This window comes from Cnephaeus nilssonii (genome assembly GCF_951640355.1).
Source record: "Cnephaeus nilssonii genome assembly, chromosome: 1".
NCBI classification, from domain to species: Eukaryota; Metazoa; Chordata; class Mammalia; order Chiroptera; family Vespertilionidae; genus Cnephaeus; species Cnephaeus nilssonii.
Genome location: NC_137072.1, coordinates 109,978,304 through 109,994,868, shown reverse-complemented (window position 1 = coordinate 109,994,868; position 16,565 = coordinate 109,978,304). Strand labels below are relative to the sequence as shown.

Genomic DNA, 16,565 nt, shown 5'->3' with positions numbered 1-16,565 from the left:
TGCTGTTGAAAAGGGTCACTCGCTAAAACCACAAGTTCAGAGGCCAGGGCCATCCAGAAACCATTTAGTGCAACTCCATGGAAAGGAAATCATTTTCTGGAGTCATCTGAGACAAAGATATCTATGTCATTAAGCAATGAAAATGCCACAATCATCCAGTAACTAACCATCAAATAGTACTCCGAGGCAGTGCATTCTTTTCTCTAAGATACATTTTTTAAATGCAATTGAAGTTCATTTCCTTTCACCTTGTCCTCAATAAATAAGATAGCAAGCCCAAAGGTGCCTAGAACAGTGGCCAGCACTTGATATGTGTTCAATAGCTTCTTGCTGTCTGAGCAAAGTAGGTGTTGGAATCCTAACCCTCTGTTGGACAGGTGTCATCATTGTAATAGTTTGGAACTTGTTTGTTTAAATCACCATCTTCCATTAATATCACTTTTTCTCCCAATTGGTTACGAATTCAATTCTTAAGGTGTTCATATAGAAAGAAGACAGGTGTGGTCTGGCTTTGTGCAAAGGCAGCGTTTTCCCTGCTATGTGCCAAATGACTAAATGAACGATGTTCGGAACTATCTTCTATTTTAAAACGAGTGACTGGCATATCATAGGTTTCACTCGTTCTCTTGGTCATTCGTTCATTCATTCATTCATGCAATAATTACTCGTTATGTGTTTTCCATGGGCATCACTAAGCTAAGGTTACTTATTATTTAATCTTATTTAATCTTCACAAGTACCCTATGATGTTGGTGTTATTACCTTGGGGTTATATATAAAGAAACTGAGGTTAATATAGTTTAAGAAACATGCCTAACTTCACAGAGCTATGGTAGAGCAAAGACTCAAAATACATCTGTGTGGATCCAAAGTTCATGATTTTCATTTCTACTTCCATAAATTAAAAAAATGAGGAATTTTCAGAGGAACACAGCTACTTTGTGGAGGAAGATGCCCAGGACCAGCTGGCATATGTCTCCTGAAGAAGTTCGGGGTCTTCAAGCACTAGCTACACAAACCTGAGCCTTTCTAGATCTCAGGTGGACTCTCTTTTCACACACACAGATCCGGCCTTTTCAACCTCTTCTCCCCTGTGCTGCAGGGACACTCTGTGCATGTAGCTTTTTGAAATGGCCACATTCATGACACAGTAGTTATTAAGTGTGGTGTCAAAGCTCCTATGCATATATTCAAGCAGTGATTTTCCCAGAAATCAATCTTTAATCATGTAATAAATTAGAGAGAGAAAGAAAGTGGGGTGGGGGGGGGGAATGCTTTAAAAATCTCTCTATAGCAAGCACACTAAAGCACAGCTAGACCAGGTGAACCAATAAAAAGCAGGAGAAAAATAGTAACCAGAGATGCTAAAGCTGTGTGGGCCTCATAGAATTTCTCTACCTTTGGGGGACACATCCAAGTACACAACACATAAAAACACATATTACAGAAGGAAATTGAAGTGCTTAGGCTATATTGCAATGCCATCAGAGCTGTCAGAAGAAAGGGAGGTGGGAAGAAAATGTAAAAGAGAAATGAGTGTCGAAATGACTCCACAGAGGGACTGATGTGTGGTACTTCAAACTATCTAATAGGACTTGATAACCAAGAGAAACAGAGGAAAATAATGCTATGCAAAGTGATGACATGTCTTAAAACAGCCTTCATTTTCTGGAGAGTGAAATGTCCCCTCAGTAGCCACAGAGAGAAAGAGAATGAATAGTTTGGCTGGTGTGACTATGAAGGTGTGAGGTCATGTCAGAAATGCTTATTCCAGACAGAAGTCATGGTGAACTAACAAGTGTGTGATAGAAAATTACTGGCAGCCATCAATCCTGAAATTCCAAACAAGAGTTAGATTAATGACAACTACATCTGAATTGCCCTGGATCTCAATCTAAAGACCACAATGTGCTCATTGGAATTCAATCCAATAACAAAAGCTATTTATGGAGCATTTTCATGGTGCCGGAAACTCTGCTAAGAACTTCACATGAATCAGATCATCAAACTTTTCCACTGAGACCATTGATGCTTAGAACATGACTTATGCCAAATTACACAGGTAGTAAAAGACAAAGCTGGATTTGCACCCAGGTATCATATCCAGAGCCCCTGCCTGTACAATACATCTTTCCTAAAATGTAGGCCTATAGGAAGTGCCCCGAGACAAGATGGCATTTTAGTAGTTATATCATTTCTCACCTGAATTTCCAAAGCAATGCCAACCTAGACATGTTTAACTAAGTATGGGAGTCCTTACCCACCAAAGTACAGAGTTCTACACATACTCACCCATCCTTCCCTTCTGTTTCCCTCCTCCTGCACGTCACTTACCCACCTGACATAGAGCTAGTTTCTGGGAGGAGATTGTCTCTTTGGTGTGCATTTCAGCAGGAAAACCCACCACAGTGGTCCTATGGGCTCCCAGCTGATCAGTGGGGCTCTGCAGCAAGCTCTACCCACTGAACACATGTGACAAGCACATGCCAAGTGGCAAACCCATTGAATGATGCACAAAAGCTAGAGTGAGGCTGAGACTGGGCATTGTTATCAATAACAATAGTCAATATTGATGACACTACATTTCAAATGGTCCAAGGTTTGCTTTTAAAAAATTTTTTTTTATTATTATTGATTTCAGAGAGGACGGGACAGGGAGAGAGAGACAGAAACATCAATGATGAGAGAGAATCATTGATTGGCTGCCTCCTGCACACCTCACACTAGGGATCAAGCCTACAACCCGGGCATGTACCCTGACTGAGAATTTAATAGTGACCTCCTGGTTCATAGGTCAATGCTCAACCACCGAGCCATACCAGCTGGGCCAAGGTTTGCTTTTAGTGGATTATCTAATTTAATTTTTACCACAAGCCAGTGATGATAGTATTGTGCCCATTTTACAGATGAGAAAATGGAGACTCTGTTTACAAACCTAGCACAGATTAAAACCCAAGAATATTCACATCAAACCCTGGTAACCTTTTGACTATGTCGTGTGGCCTCTCCAAGGCCATGGGACTCAGGAGAACTTTCTCCATGCAGCTCTCCCAGCAAAGAAATATTCCCTGAATGAACTGGGAAGTACATGTTTCCTGTTGATGAAGAATATGGCCGATGTGGACCTGGACACAGCCTCGGTGTCCTGAAGGGGTTACCAGCACCTTTACCCGAAGGGTATTTGTGATGGTCATGAGGACAGAGAAGGGTGAGGGGCACAGTTTTGTCATGTGCCTGAAAAGGGAATAGAGGAATATCAGTACTTGCTTGAAGTTAACAGTGAGCAATCAAGCTAAGAATGGTTGTTTCTGTACAAGACGGGGAAGGAAAACCACACAGGATGCTGGAAAGTAAGTGTGCCAAGTCGGCATGCAGAGAACCCACTCCTCTGTTCGCCTTGCCTTCTGTCATATCTGACACGGTCATTATTTGCAACTTATGTTCCTAGAAATGTGGGAATTAATGAATCCATTTCTTTCCCATTAGCTATGGGAGGATGTAGGGGAAGGATGCGGACAGGAGAGGGAAGATGCTCTGACTTTGACTTTGAAGTCAGTGGACCGGAGGCCCAATGACTCACCAGCTGGGACCCTCTGGACCAACTTTCCATTTTCAGAAAAGATGCTTTTCAGCTCTAATAGTCTTTAATCACTAATCTGTTGACAAAGAGGAAGTCACTTACCTCTCCTACCCCCAGGAAAAATCTACCTCCCTGGAACTGCTAGAGAACAACTTCCCGATGATCACAAGGCAGGAACTGGAAAGTTGCTTTAGGGACACACAGCCTGATATCGGACAGGTCAGTAACCCTGTCTATCAGGCGCTCTCCACACCAGCCAATTCCAGCAGTCTCTATCTCTCCCAATCATGTCCCACCTGGGGAGGGAGTCTTACCCCATGAGGAGAGTGGGGACATGGGTGGGGGGTGCAACACAACCAATACAGAGGCACAATGCACCTCCTGAATGCACTTATTTCCTGATTTTTTTCACTGCTCCCTTGCCCCGCTTAAAGTAGATCAGACCATATCTTAGAGCTTATTTGAAAATGCCAGCACAGCGTTCAATTCAATTGTTGATTCAATTCTTCCAGTTAAAAAAGTCCAGAGATCCAGGTTGTTTTGCCAATGTTCTGTTTGTTGATATAAACTTTCCCCCAAATGTCAATTCATTCATTCAATTATTCATTTAGCAAATATTTATTGAGCACCTATTATGTGTGAGTTTCTGTATTCATCTGAGAATTCAACAATAAATAAATAAAAGCCCTGCCCAGGTGGAGATAACATTGTAATAGAGGATGACAGGGAACAAATATATAAGCAAACATATATGGGATTCACCCAACTTAGAGATAGGATATCTTAGAGCCAGAGGGACCCTCTAAACACAGAGAGATGGGGAGGGAGAAGAAGCAGTTTTTCCTAGTAAGGGGTAAAGAAATTTCATTTGGAATATTTCTTGGTACCCAGAATGAAAGTAATTTGGGGATTTTTTTACATGTACAAGTGAAGACTGTATATGTAAATGTAATAGTGAAGACTTATATTCTCCCTCAGAAATGCAAAGCTCGTGGTTCCCTGGAAGGACTCATGGAAGAGCTACAGCCTGCAGCCCAGGCCAGCAGGTGCCTTCCCAGCCTGGCAAAGAGTGCCTGGACCACGAATGGGTTAAGGTGGCAGTGCCTGTGCTGGGAGCGCTGCATAAACAGCTCGTGTCGGGCGTTCTAAGCCTGCTTCATCTTCCCGTCTCCCAGTCCCGGCTGTCAATCAGCTGTCACTCGCCCGCACATCAGCAGCGTGTGCACATCACCAGGCTGTCAGCAAAGCAGCTGATGAGACTTGGCTCCACGCTGTCAATCATCTTTGTTTCTCTTCTCTGCTTGGGAAATATTTTGGCTCAGCGAAACAAAGAAACCTGGGCAACAATGGCTCAGAGTCAGGCATTCCTCCTCTCCACGGATGCAAGATCGTAAAGAGGCACTGATCATGACTCACCCCCAAATGATGTCGGGGTGAGGGGTGGACAGAGGGAAGATGGGGGACCTGTTTTATTAGTACAGCCTTTAAAACTGTAATTCTACTTCCCGGAGCAGACCCTGATGAATTCCAAACAAACCAAAGAACCATAGGAATAAGGAACATAAAACAATGATAACTTGAAAGTATTTGAGCTTATGCCTCCAAGAGAAGAAGAAGAGGAAGAAGAGGAGGAAGAAGAAGAAGAAGAAGAGGAGGAGGAGGAGGAGGAGGAGGAGGAGGAGGAGGAGGAGGAGGAGGAGAAAGAGGAGGAGGAGAAGGAGAGGGAGGAGGAGGAGGAGGGGGAGGAGGAGGAGGAGGAGGAGGGGGAGGAGGAGGGGGAGGAAGCGGCTCACAAGATGGATGACTGCTCGGCTGGAAATTATTCACCATTGATCAGGCAGGCTTTTGGGGAGAGAGTAATTGTTGGATTGCTGAGTTCATTTATCTCCTAGGGATTTCGGAAACAGCGGCTTCTAAGCCTGACTCTCTTACTGTCTCGGCCATGTCTTGGGGCACCCACACCCAGGAAGGCAAATTAACTCATCAGGACCCCATGAAGTGGCTTACCCGTGCCTGCAACAGGGTCATTAGGCTGAATAAAGACACTGAAACAGCCCATTGTCTGACATACTAGCTGCCGCCCTCACGCAAAGTATTAATTAGCAATGTCCCAGGCCTTTAAAAGCCCAAAGTACACAGATCCAAAGAGATGCTCCTGGCACTGAGTTTCCATAGGGCAGCAAGACCAAGTTGCTGAGCTCGCCCCAGTCTGCCACTATTGCAAATCACCACGCATATATTAGCATAATTAATGAACTCATCATGCAATAGATCCAAACACTACTGAGTTGCCTAAAGTCACCAAAACTAAAACACCACCACCAACAACTTGTTGTTCCCAATAGCTTTAAAATACAGTTAGCAGCCATCAGATCTTTCCATCGTTTTTAGCAAGAGCCTGATTACCTATAAATTGCCCAATGCTCTGGGTTGCCTCCTTCAAACATCTTGCGGCTGGTTCCAGCATCATCTCCATGTTTGTGACACGTGGGGTGTTTTACCCTCTGACAGACCCTTCCATATGCGCAACCCTGGTTTCTGGAAACACATCTCCCCTGATGTAACCGGACATTAATTGCCTGGGAGCTGCCGTATCTGTGCCTCCCAGTCTTACAGCGGCACTAGTGCCTCTGATCTCTGACAAGGTGGCTGAACCTAATCAGGACAGATCAGCTGCTGCCCGAGGTGCCATGGGCTGTAATTTGAGGATCCTTACAGAGTTATCACTCACAGGAAAGTGAGGGGACTATAATTCTGTCACCACCAACCCCCCACTGTATGTTCAAAGCAGCTGGGGTCTCCCCCACCACACCCAGAGAAGGTAGCACTTGGCCAACAAACACCTGCGATCATTGGTAGGAGGAAGTTAGAAGGCTGCTGCTGATACAGTAGCTAGGAGCAATTATTTTAAGGAACCTTCAGAAGCAGAACCCTGGGAGTGAAGTGTGAGCTGTCCAGGATAAAGGGGGGGGGGGGGGGTCCCAGGGAGGAGACCAACAGGAAGTCTCTGCAATTCAGCTCCCACTTATCACTGAGGGACTTGGTTGCTATTTGCCTCGCTCACTAAACAGCCACGTGTCCAAACACTCTAAGCCTCGACGGAGACCCGGCTGCCACCTGTGACAAGGCCTTGATCGGAAGCGAGAACGTCAGGAGTGGAGGTATCACTGTCGGGCTGTCGGCACTGTGCTAGTCTCTGAAGACCCCTGCGGTTTTCTTAGAGGCGCAAAAAGAGGAAACATCAGAAAAACAAACTTCGCTCTTACTGTATCGCTTCGGTCCGTCTTCCAGACAAAAGGAAAGGGTCAACGTGGCGTCATCTTCAAAAAACTCCGTGGCAAACGCGTCCCACCAGAGGTTGTCACTATCCTGCAAAGAGACGGATCACTGATTTAGCAGGCAAGAGCGGGAAATCTCTCAGATGGGAAAGAAATAGAAAACCCAGTCGCTGCTAGCATATGTGTGTGGGTGTTCTAGAAAGAGGGTGGGCGGGTGTAGGTCACTCTTCAAATGAATTGCCTCCAATGGGGACTGAATTCCAATTCAATAAACGAGTTCATGCAAACCAAGTGAAAATTAATTTTGGAGGACATATTTAGGAAGATTCAATAAGTTTACTCTACAGCACAATGATATTTTTCTTTTAACAACAAGGTTAGTATTTCATGTAAAATACATTCAACTTTTTCTCTCTTTCTCGTGGCTCTTGTAAGAGTCCAATTTTATAAACAGAAACCACGTTATTACAACTAGGTTAAGGAGGGTACATTTTTAAAAACACAATTTATTCCAAAAGGGTAGGTGTGGTTTACAGCCCTACTCCATGCAAGTATTCCTATAAGGAATCCAGGTGTGGCTGCTACCTGGATCTATGTAGATAGATGTGTTTCTATCTAGCTGGTCAAAGCAATCATCACGTGCATATGGATTGTGTTGGAGGATTGTTTTATAGATAACCCCTAGCTTGTTATTCAAGCAGTTATTAAAAGCGGAGCAGTTCAGCAGAATGCAAACCATCCTCATGAACCCCGTTTGTTTGTCTTGGGATGAGTGCTTCCCTTGCTCATCCAGAAAACACTCTGAACTTGGCCCCGTTTAAGGTAGTGAAAATCATTGCTCCTCTCCAAGGGAAGAGGGGGGCCTCCTGTCCCAGGAATTAGGAAGGTTATGCAGAGCGTCATGTTTAAAAGGGGGCCTCATGCTCTGGACAGTGGCCCATTTACCCCTAAATTCTTAAGCACATTCTTTTCCCAGAAGATTGTTGGTGGGTGCCAGACCTCAGGCCCAAGATGGTTCGCAGCTGCCTGTCAGAGCAGGGATGGGGGATGGGGGGGGGGGCCTGCTGCTCCCCACTTGATAGCCCCTCTGCTGCGGCCCTGGCGGAGACATCCAAGGCCTCGAGTCTGCCCGTTAAGTTGTTCTGCTTATGACAACATTAGGTTGTTGTCACTGGCAGGCTTCGGGAACAAGTCTGCAGTCCTGGCAAGAATAATTAAGGGGCCACTGAAGATGGATGCCGTCCTCTTTCCAAAAAAAAAAAAAAAGGCAGACAAATGAATTTATTTTCGGTCTCTTTTTTTCTGGCCTCTTCCCAATCACCACACCAAAAGCCAGCACTCTTCTTAGTTAAAAAACACAGTAAATATAAAACCACTCAAGGGCAATTCATGGAGCCACATACAAGCTACCCCTTTTTCTCATTTCTTAAACAAATATTAATTCCCTCAGGATACGCCACTGGATGAGAGACGGGTCCCTATCCCAAGGGGCTCAAAACCCACTAGTAGGAGACCTCCAAGCGAGCACCTAACAGGTAGCCTCACTCCATACCTGAGGCCACGGCACAAAGCCTGGGAACCCTGGAGGCTGTCAGAGCTTCTAGAAACGTCAGTGGGCTTAGAAGGGGAAGAGGCAGCTGCAGAAAGAAACCCTATTTGGGAACCTGGATGCATTGGCGTATTTTATTTCACATTGCTACACAGATGGATAAAGAATAAGTTAACATTTATTGAGTGCTTACCACATGCCAAGCACCACTCTAAGTACTTAATGTACATTTGCCCGCTTGCTCTTCACTATCTCCCTGTTCTCTCTCTCTCTCTCTCTCTCTCTCTCTCTCTCTCTCTCTACCTCTCTCTCTCTCTCTCCCTCTCTCTCCAGTATAACAATAACATAATTTTCTTGTGAGCAGGGGTTCTGTTTGCTCACTGCTCTACCTCCCAGGCACCCAAATGGTGCAGAGCCCATGGTATCCCTCAATAAAAGTTGTTTACTGTATGAATAAAGCTGCTCACCTTGTTAGTCCTACTTTACAGCTGCAGAAACTGAAGATTAGGTGGTCAATGTAAGCTGCCCAAGTACACTCAGCCAAGAACTGGTGGCACTGAGATTTAAACTCGGACCCTCGGACATCTGAGACCTGCCCCGGCTCCTCTGCCTGACATTTCTCCAGCAGCCTCTGGGAAGGCAGGAGTCAGGGCTCAGCAGAAGGGAGGGAGAGCTGAAAGGGACTATTTTGTCTCAGGTTGGTTTTTCTTCCCAGCTCCTTGCTTGTCTGCGCTGTCCCTGGCCAGGACTCACACTCAGGACAACAGTCATAATTGTCTTGCAGAGTAGATGCAACAACACTAACAATAATACCTCAGGGTAAATGTGAGCATTCACTACATTAGTGGATGTAAAGTGCCCAGCAGGGAGCCCAGCACACACTGATGGTCAGTAACACGCCCCATTCCTGCTGTGCCCATCCCCTGCAATATCTCACTGTCATTGCTAAGGGGTGAGGCATTCCGCGCTCTAAAGAACAGCATCAAAAATGGACCTGATAAAACCATCTGTTTATCACCAAGCACGTTTCCCTATCACGTCCACTGGGTCTATCCCATTTGCCTGGCAGCAATGCCTGTCTACCCCACAGTTAAAACTCTGAGCAGAAATTCAGAAATTTATCAGCGCTCTCCTGCTCTGCGGATGGTTCAAAGGCCCAATGATGAGATCAAACACTCCACCATTTTCCTTAATAAAACTTTTCAGCATTTTTGCCAAAATAAAAAATAAAAAAATGGGGCCCTAAAGGTAGAAACCCAGGGAGGACCCAGGCTGACCTCAAGTTGCTGGGATGGAGCACGTATGGGAGGCAACGGATCAATGATGTTTCTTCTCACATCGATGTCTCTCTCACTTTCTCATTCAAAACAAACAAACATGTCCTCATGTGAGGATTAAAGAAAAGAAAAAAAAAATTACTAAACGTCAAGCATAGGCCAGTCTTTAAAAAAAAAAGATATATTTTTATTGATTTCAGAGAGGAAGGGAGAGGGAGAGAGAGAGAGAAACATCAGTGATGAGAGAATCATTGATCTGCTGCCTCCTGCACACCCCCTACTGGGAATAGAGCCCGCAAGCTGGGCATGTGCCCTTGCTCTACCCACTGAGCAAAACTGGCTAGGTCAAGGCCAGTCATATATCGGCCTCACGTGAGGGAAGAAAATTATGGAAAGACCATACACGTGAGGGTCCCTGGGTTAATACTAGTACCTATTACCTGATATTTTCTAAGAGCTTCACATGCATTGAACATCTTACATTCACAACTACCATAATTGCTACCCTGAGGTAAAGCAGGTGGCCTTAGAGAGAATGTATATCCTTAACCTCTGTGTTACACTGACTTCAACATCGGAACTCTGCCTCTTACTGGCTGGATGACCTTAGTCAAGTCCTTTAACTTCTTTGCATCTACTTGCTCATTTGTAAGTGGGAATAATATTTCAGTGGAGCGTGAAGATGAAGGAGTGACTGCCCAGCACATAGTAGCTGCTCAATAAACGACAGCTATAATTATTCATTATTGTCTCATTCGACCCTTAAATATTTATAGAGAAATCTGAATTTCAAAAAGTTACACTATCAGTAAAAAATCAAATAACTAGCTAGAAAGTGGTAAAGCTACTTGCAAGTCTGCCTAACTCCAGTTCATTTTTAAATTGATTTTATTTTCCTTAGAACAGTTTTAAATTCACACAAAACTGAAAGGAACATACAGAGATTTCCCATATGCTCCCGACCCCCACACATGGGTAGCCTTCCCCATTATCAATATCCCCCATCCAAGTAGTACATTTGTTACAATTAATAAACCTACCAGCCCATCTTTTTTTCCCCCCAAATAATCCTTAAAATGTGACTTTCCACTTTAGATTGAAGACAAAAATGGTTCCACAGAATAGAAGGCATGACATTCGCTAGAGGACACTCTATGCCAGCAGATCTCTGGCTCTCCAAGATTTTGCACACATTCCCCCACTTTCATGTGGTTTTCCTAATAAGAAACCTCCTCTTCGAATACATCTTGCTTCCAATTAGCTGCCTGGTATAGTTTTGGGGATCATATAGGCAACTTGGTGAAAGAAATCGGTGTAGTAACAAGGCTTGGGTTCCAGGCAGTGGCTGCTATGCAGCTACAGGGCCTCTGCTGAACCAAATACAAAATCTCTGGCAGAAGACCAAGCAGTTCTGACAGGTAGAAAGAAGTTCAGTTCTCAGCCACACAGCTACCTCAGGAGCTGTAGACAACACTAAAAAAATATCAGGCCCGGCCGGCATGGCTTAGTGGTTGAGTGTCGATCTATGAACCAGGAGGTCATGGTTCAATTTCCGGTCAGGGCACATACCCAGGTTGCAGGCTCCCCAGTGTGGGGCGTGCAAGAGGTAGCTAATCAATGATTCTCTCTCATTGATTTTCTATCTCTCTCCCTCTCCCTTCCTCTCTGAAATAAAAATTCTATTTTTTAAAAGTTAAAAAAAAATCAGGATCTCCATTATTCAACCCCTACTTTTCAGTCATCTAGAATGGCCTGAGCCTTGCAGACAAAGGCTATGAGTGCTGTGCTGGGCCACATGCAAGGAATATAAAGGGGATAAGGAAATATAAAGGGAAATGGACTGTTTGAAATTCTGCAGAAATAGCTACAGGCTAGTACTCCCCCCGACCCCCTGATTGTAAACAGCACCTCCAACACTGGGGAAATGAAAGACCCATGAAATGCCCAGTTCTCCTTTGAGCAGGGCATGGCCAAGTGCAGGAAGTAGGCCAGTAGGAGACTGCAGGAGTCAAGGTTCCAAGGCCATTTTGAAGCACGGATTCCAAAGAGAAGCTCATTATCTTGGTCCTCCTTAAAGTTCACAGGGAAGGTGCACCTGACCCCTCTCACTCATGCAGGCTATCACCTCAAGTCAAACAAACTTGAAGATCAGCCAGGAGGTGCCTTGAGACTGCCCAGCAGGTGAAGATCAACCTTTTGGGTCTCCCAAGTGAAGTTTATGGGAAAAGCCCTTAAAAACAAACCAAGGTCCTGAGGTCTTGTGCCCAGCTGTGTGGGGTGGGCATGAACATCAGATACTGGCAGACATTAGAGATACAACATTTGGCGTGTATATCACTGAAGACATTCTATCCAGAGAAAAGCCATCCTTACCACACCAGAGGCCAACACACTCTAGAGTTTGCCTATGTGTAGCCAAAGGACCTTCTGCAGCTTATGTGTCTGAACCAAGCGGGCCCGGTTAACCATCTCCTCCCTCCCTGTCTTTTGTATATGTGGTTCTTTTGGCCTGGAAAGTCCAGCAAATGCCAAGTCCCAACCTTTGAACTCCCCTTTTCACTGTCTACTATATTAGGGGAGCGTGAACCACTACCCCCACTATAATTAGAATGTGGGTCAAATTATAATGGAATCACCCAGTTGTAATACACATGAATATAAACCTCTGACTGCTGTGCTGGACTGTGAGATGCTTAAAGACAGGGGCTGGGCATTAGGCATCTCCCCACCCTCGACAGAGCTCCCACCTGTGGGTGACCCAGTGAAGGAGCAGGAAAACAGAATGAACAGGTGGAGAGGCTGCACCCACACAGTAAGATTCGCCCTTAACATTGTGGGATCCTTAAGTGTCTAAACTCGGTGGCTGGGGGCCAGGACAGTGTGCAGACTAAGCCTTCCCTCTGTCACATTCATCAGCACAAGCCATGTATGTGACAAATTCTTACTGAGGCAGAAACTTTAAAAATGATTTCATACCTACATAGCCATTCTATGGAGCCAACTTCTAGGTATTTTTCTTGTTCTTTTCCTGTGAAACATTGGTTAAGTAAATAAATGAGGTTTTGCTTCATTAATTTTTAAAAATAAAGAACAGAGGTTAATATGATGAAGACCCATGGACCCATTATACAGAATTAACTATTATTAAAATATCTTATTTTCCTTTTTTAAAAAGGTAAAATTTTTAAATAAAAACAAATGTCTTGGATTCCACCCACTATCCAGCTCTATTTTTCTCCTCTCCCTTAGGACCCCATAAACAGCTGTCTCATGAAAATCATATGGCCCTTCCTAGCACATGTCTAGTATTTATGTACATGACCACATTCATACACAGGCTTATTTTATGTTCTTGACATTTTATTTAAATGGCATTGTGTTCCCTTCTTTAAACATTTTTTTTAATTCCACGCTGTGTTTTATAGACCTATGCATTTTATATATTGGGGCCTCTTCTTTTTTTAAATAAGCTACATGGCAGTGCACGAAATGAATGGAATAGAGTTTCTTTCAGCATTTTGCTACTAATGATCTCTAGACATTAGTAGAATTCTTTGCCATGAGAAGAAATGCTGCGACAAGTGCCTTCGTAGGGCCCTTGTGCATACATATGTGTAAGGATTTCCGCCAGGGCAGTGCCTGGGTCTGGGGTATGTGCTTGTCTATATCCAGCTTTTCTAAGAGGAGATCCCTGTGCTTCCAGATTGAAGACTTATGGTCTGACCAGTGCATGGATAGAGATGGAACAAAGCCTAGTTCTAAATGACATATTTTTCAGTGGGATCTTTAGACTCCAGTTCTCCCAGGAGAAAGGTGAGCATTGAGAAGTTCAAAGAAGATGCAAAAGAAACCATCAATAAAACAACAAGAAAGCCCACTGCATGGGAGAACATATTTGCCAATGTTATCTCCGATAAGGGTTTAATCTCCAACATTTACAGGGAACTCATGCAACTTAACAAAAGGAAGATAAATAATCCAATCAAAAAATGGCAATGGACCTAAATAGATATTTTTCAAAAGAGGACAGAAGGAAGGCCAAGAAACATATGAAAACATGCTCAAAGTCACTAATCATCTGAGAGATGCAAATCAAAATGACAATGCAGTACCATTTCACACCTGTCAGTATAGCTATCATCAACAAATCAACAATCGACACATGCTGGCGAGGATGCGGAGAAAAAGGAACCCTCGTGCACTGCTGGTGGGAATGCAGACTGGTGCAGCCACTGTGGAGAACAGTATGGAGTTTCCTCAAAAAGTTAAAAATGGAACTCCCATTTGACCCAGAGATCCCACTTCTAGGAATATATCCCAAGAAACTAGAAAGACCAATCAGAAAGGGTATATGCACCTCTATGTTCATAGCAGCATAATTTACCATAGCTAAGATTTGGAAACAGCTTAAGTGCCCACCAGCAGGTGAGTGGATTAGAAAACTGTGGTACATCTACACAATGGAATACTATGCTGCTGTGAAAAAGAAGGAACTCTTACCATTTGCAAAAGCATGAATGGACCTGGAGAGCATTGTGCTAAGCGAAATAAGCCAGACAGAGAAAGATAAATAGCACATGATCTCACTTATTTATGGAAAATAATGAACAACATAAACTGATGAACAAAAACAGATCCAGAGACAGAGAAGCATCGATCAGACCATCAAACCTCAAAGGGAAAGCAGGGAGGGTGGGAGGAAAGGGAGAGATCAACCAAAGGACTGGTATGCATGCATATAAGCCTAACCAATGGACACAGACACTGGGGGGGGGGGGGGGGCGCATGAGCAAGTGGGTGGGGGAGCAATGGGAGGGATAAGGACACATATGTAATACCTTATTCAAAAAAGAAAAAAGAGAAAAGAGAAAAAAGAGAAGGTATTTAGGCTGATATATAATGCTAAGCAAAATAAGTCAGACATAAAAAGTTAAGAACCATATGTTTTCACTTATATGTGGACTATAAAAATGAAAGCAACAAATGAACAAACAAGAAAAACAAAAACTCATAGACAGAGACAACAGTATGGTGGTTACCAGAGGGAAGGGAGATTGGGGTGTAGTTAAAGGTAAAGGGCATCAAATATATGGTGACTGAAGAAAATTTGACTTTGAGTGGTGGGCACACAACGTGCAGATGATGTGTCATAGAACTATAGACATGAAACCCATGTAATCTTATTAACCAATGTCACCAAAAATTTTTAATTAAAAAAATAAACTATATAGGCTGATAAACATAAAAAAGATACAATAAGGAAATAATAATAGCAATAATAAAAGTTTGCCTAGCCTTCTCTTAAAGGCAGCGTGTATTTCAGAGCCTTCATTAAGCAACAGGAGGAATATTTCCTGACACTGACACCAGAAAGAAAACGTAGGTGCTTCCAGGTCTTCTCCAGTGACTTAATGGGGCAGAATGACTGAGCTCCAAATGCCCTGATCCCGATCCATGGCAGGAGGTGGGAGGTGGGGAGGAATCCAGCTCTCTGCACCCACAAGGCATCCGATCGGGTCCTGCCTTTCCGGGACACAGGTCCTTCCCGGCCTGGCTGCTGTTTATTATCTGAACAGAGCATGATTAATGTTTAGTGAATATTAATAGGTAAAAAGTGCATTATTTTCCCAACGCTGGGAAGTAACAACAGCACAGAGCAGCCTCCAGGTAAATAAAGACGAAATGAACTCAGCCCGCACACAGGCAGGAGGAGGGGGGCCGACGAGTCTCGTATATATTAATTAGGTAGAAATAGCACGGAAGCTTCTCCAGTCTACATAACCCCCTGTATGCATTTCTGCGATTGAAATCCCTGGTCCCTTTGTCCCGTCTCACAGGTGAGCCCCAGTAACCCTGGCAGCCAAATCATCTATCAGACTGAGAGACGCACTCAGGTCAAATAGCAGAAGAGCGTCTTAATTATATTTTAAAATCCACCAAAGCATCTTGCGCCCGCCCCGGATTCTCTCCTGTCCCCATCTTTCGGGCTCTCCCCACCAAAAAACAGGATCCTGCTGCCAGGGCTGCCCCCTGGCATCTTTAACTTAAGTGCTGACAGGTTATATGGGATTTTTGCCAGAGTAATTATTTTTCAATTCAACAATAATGAGAAATTACCATGGCAACCACTTGTCACGTGGCACACATATACCCCCTCCAAAGAATGAACCATACATAAAGCATCTATTCCTTGGAAAATGTGGGTGTATATATATTTTTTTTAATAAACTCAAACAGGTCAAAGTGGAGAGAGTTATGTGAAGAGGTCGCAAAACAGGGAGATGAGAAGGGCACAGGCTATCGTCAGTTTCTGGGGTTCTAGAAAATAATGGCATCTCATCTTCTAACCCTTCTTGCACTCGCACACATGCACACACACTCCTAGATAGCACCCTATGAATCTGTAGCTGACCATTTAGGCCCCTCCCCTTTTACACGTCACTCACCTCTTTCAGAAGAATGAGGGCACCTCCGGGACGAAGGCGGAAGCCCATTTGGCCATGTTTGCTCTCCTTACGCGTCTTGGCCTGTCACACCCGTAGTATGAGACAGGAGACAATGAAAGGCCCCAGCTGCATGCTTTTTCTTTTCATAGAAGCCCCCTCCACCAAAGGGAGTGCAGGTTGTTGATTTTCCCTAACTACCAAAGTCTTCTTCTCTCATCTCTAGCCATCCCTTCTCCAAACATGGGAGTCTTTTATCAAACCGTGTCTATTCCAAATTAGCTACACTTAATAATCAATAGTTACATAGCACTTACTATGTGCCAGGCACCAATCTGAACTTACTGAATAATATAAACCCCTTGAAACCTCACAACAACCCTCTGAGATAAGTTCTATTATTAACCCCATTTTGTAGATGAGAAAACTGAGGCCCAA

At 44.1% G+C, this 16,565-nt stretch overlaps 1 protein-coding gene across 10 annotated transcripts in view; it reads right to left on the bottom strand.

Annotated features, from left to right (window-relative positions):
* LDB2 (LIM domain binding 2) overlaps positions 1 to 16,565 on the bottom strand; it is a 325,876-nt gene that overhangs the window by 197,733 nt on the left and 111,578 nt on the right. For all 10 annotated transcript variants that reach the window (XM_079771044.1, XM_079771047.1, XM_079771046.1 and 7 more), the window contains one exon: positions 6,847 to 6,949. In XM_079771044.1, the coding sequence (XP_079627170.1) occupies positions 6,847 to 6,949 (103 nt within the window). The remainder of the gene's footprint in view (positions 1 to 6,846; positions 6,950 to 16,565) is intronic.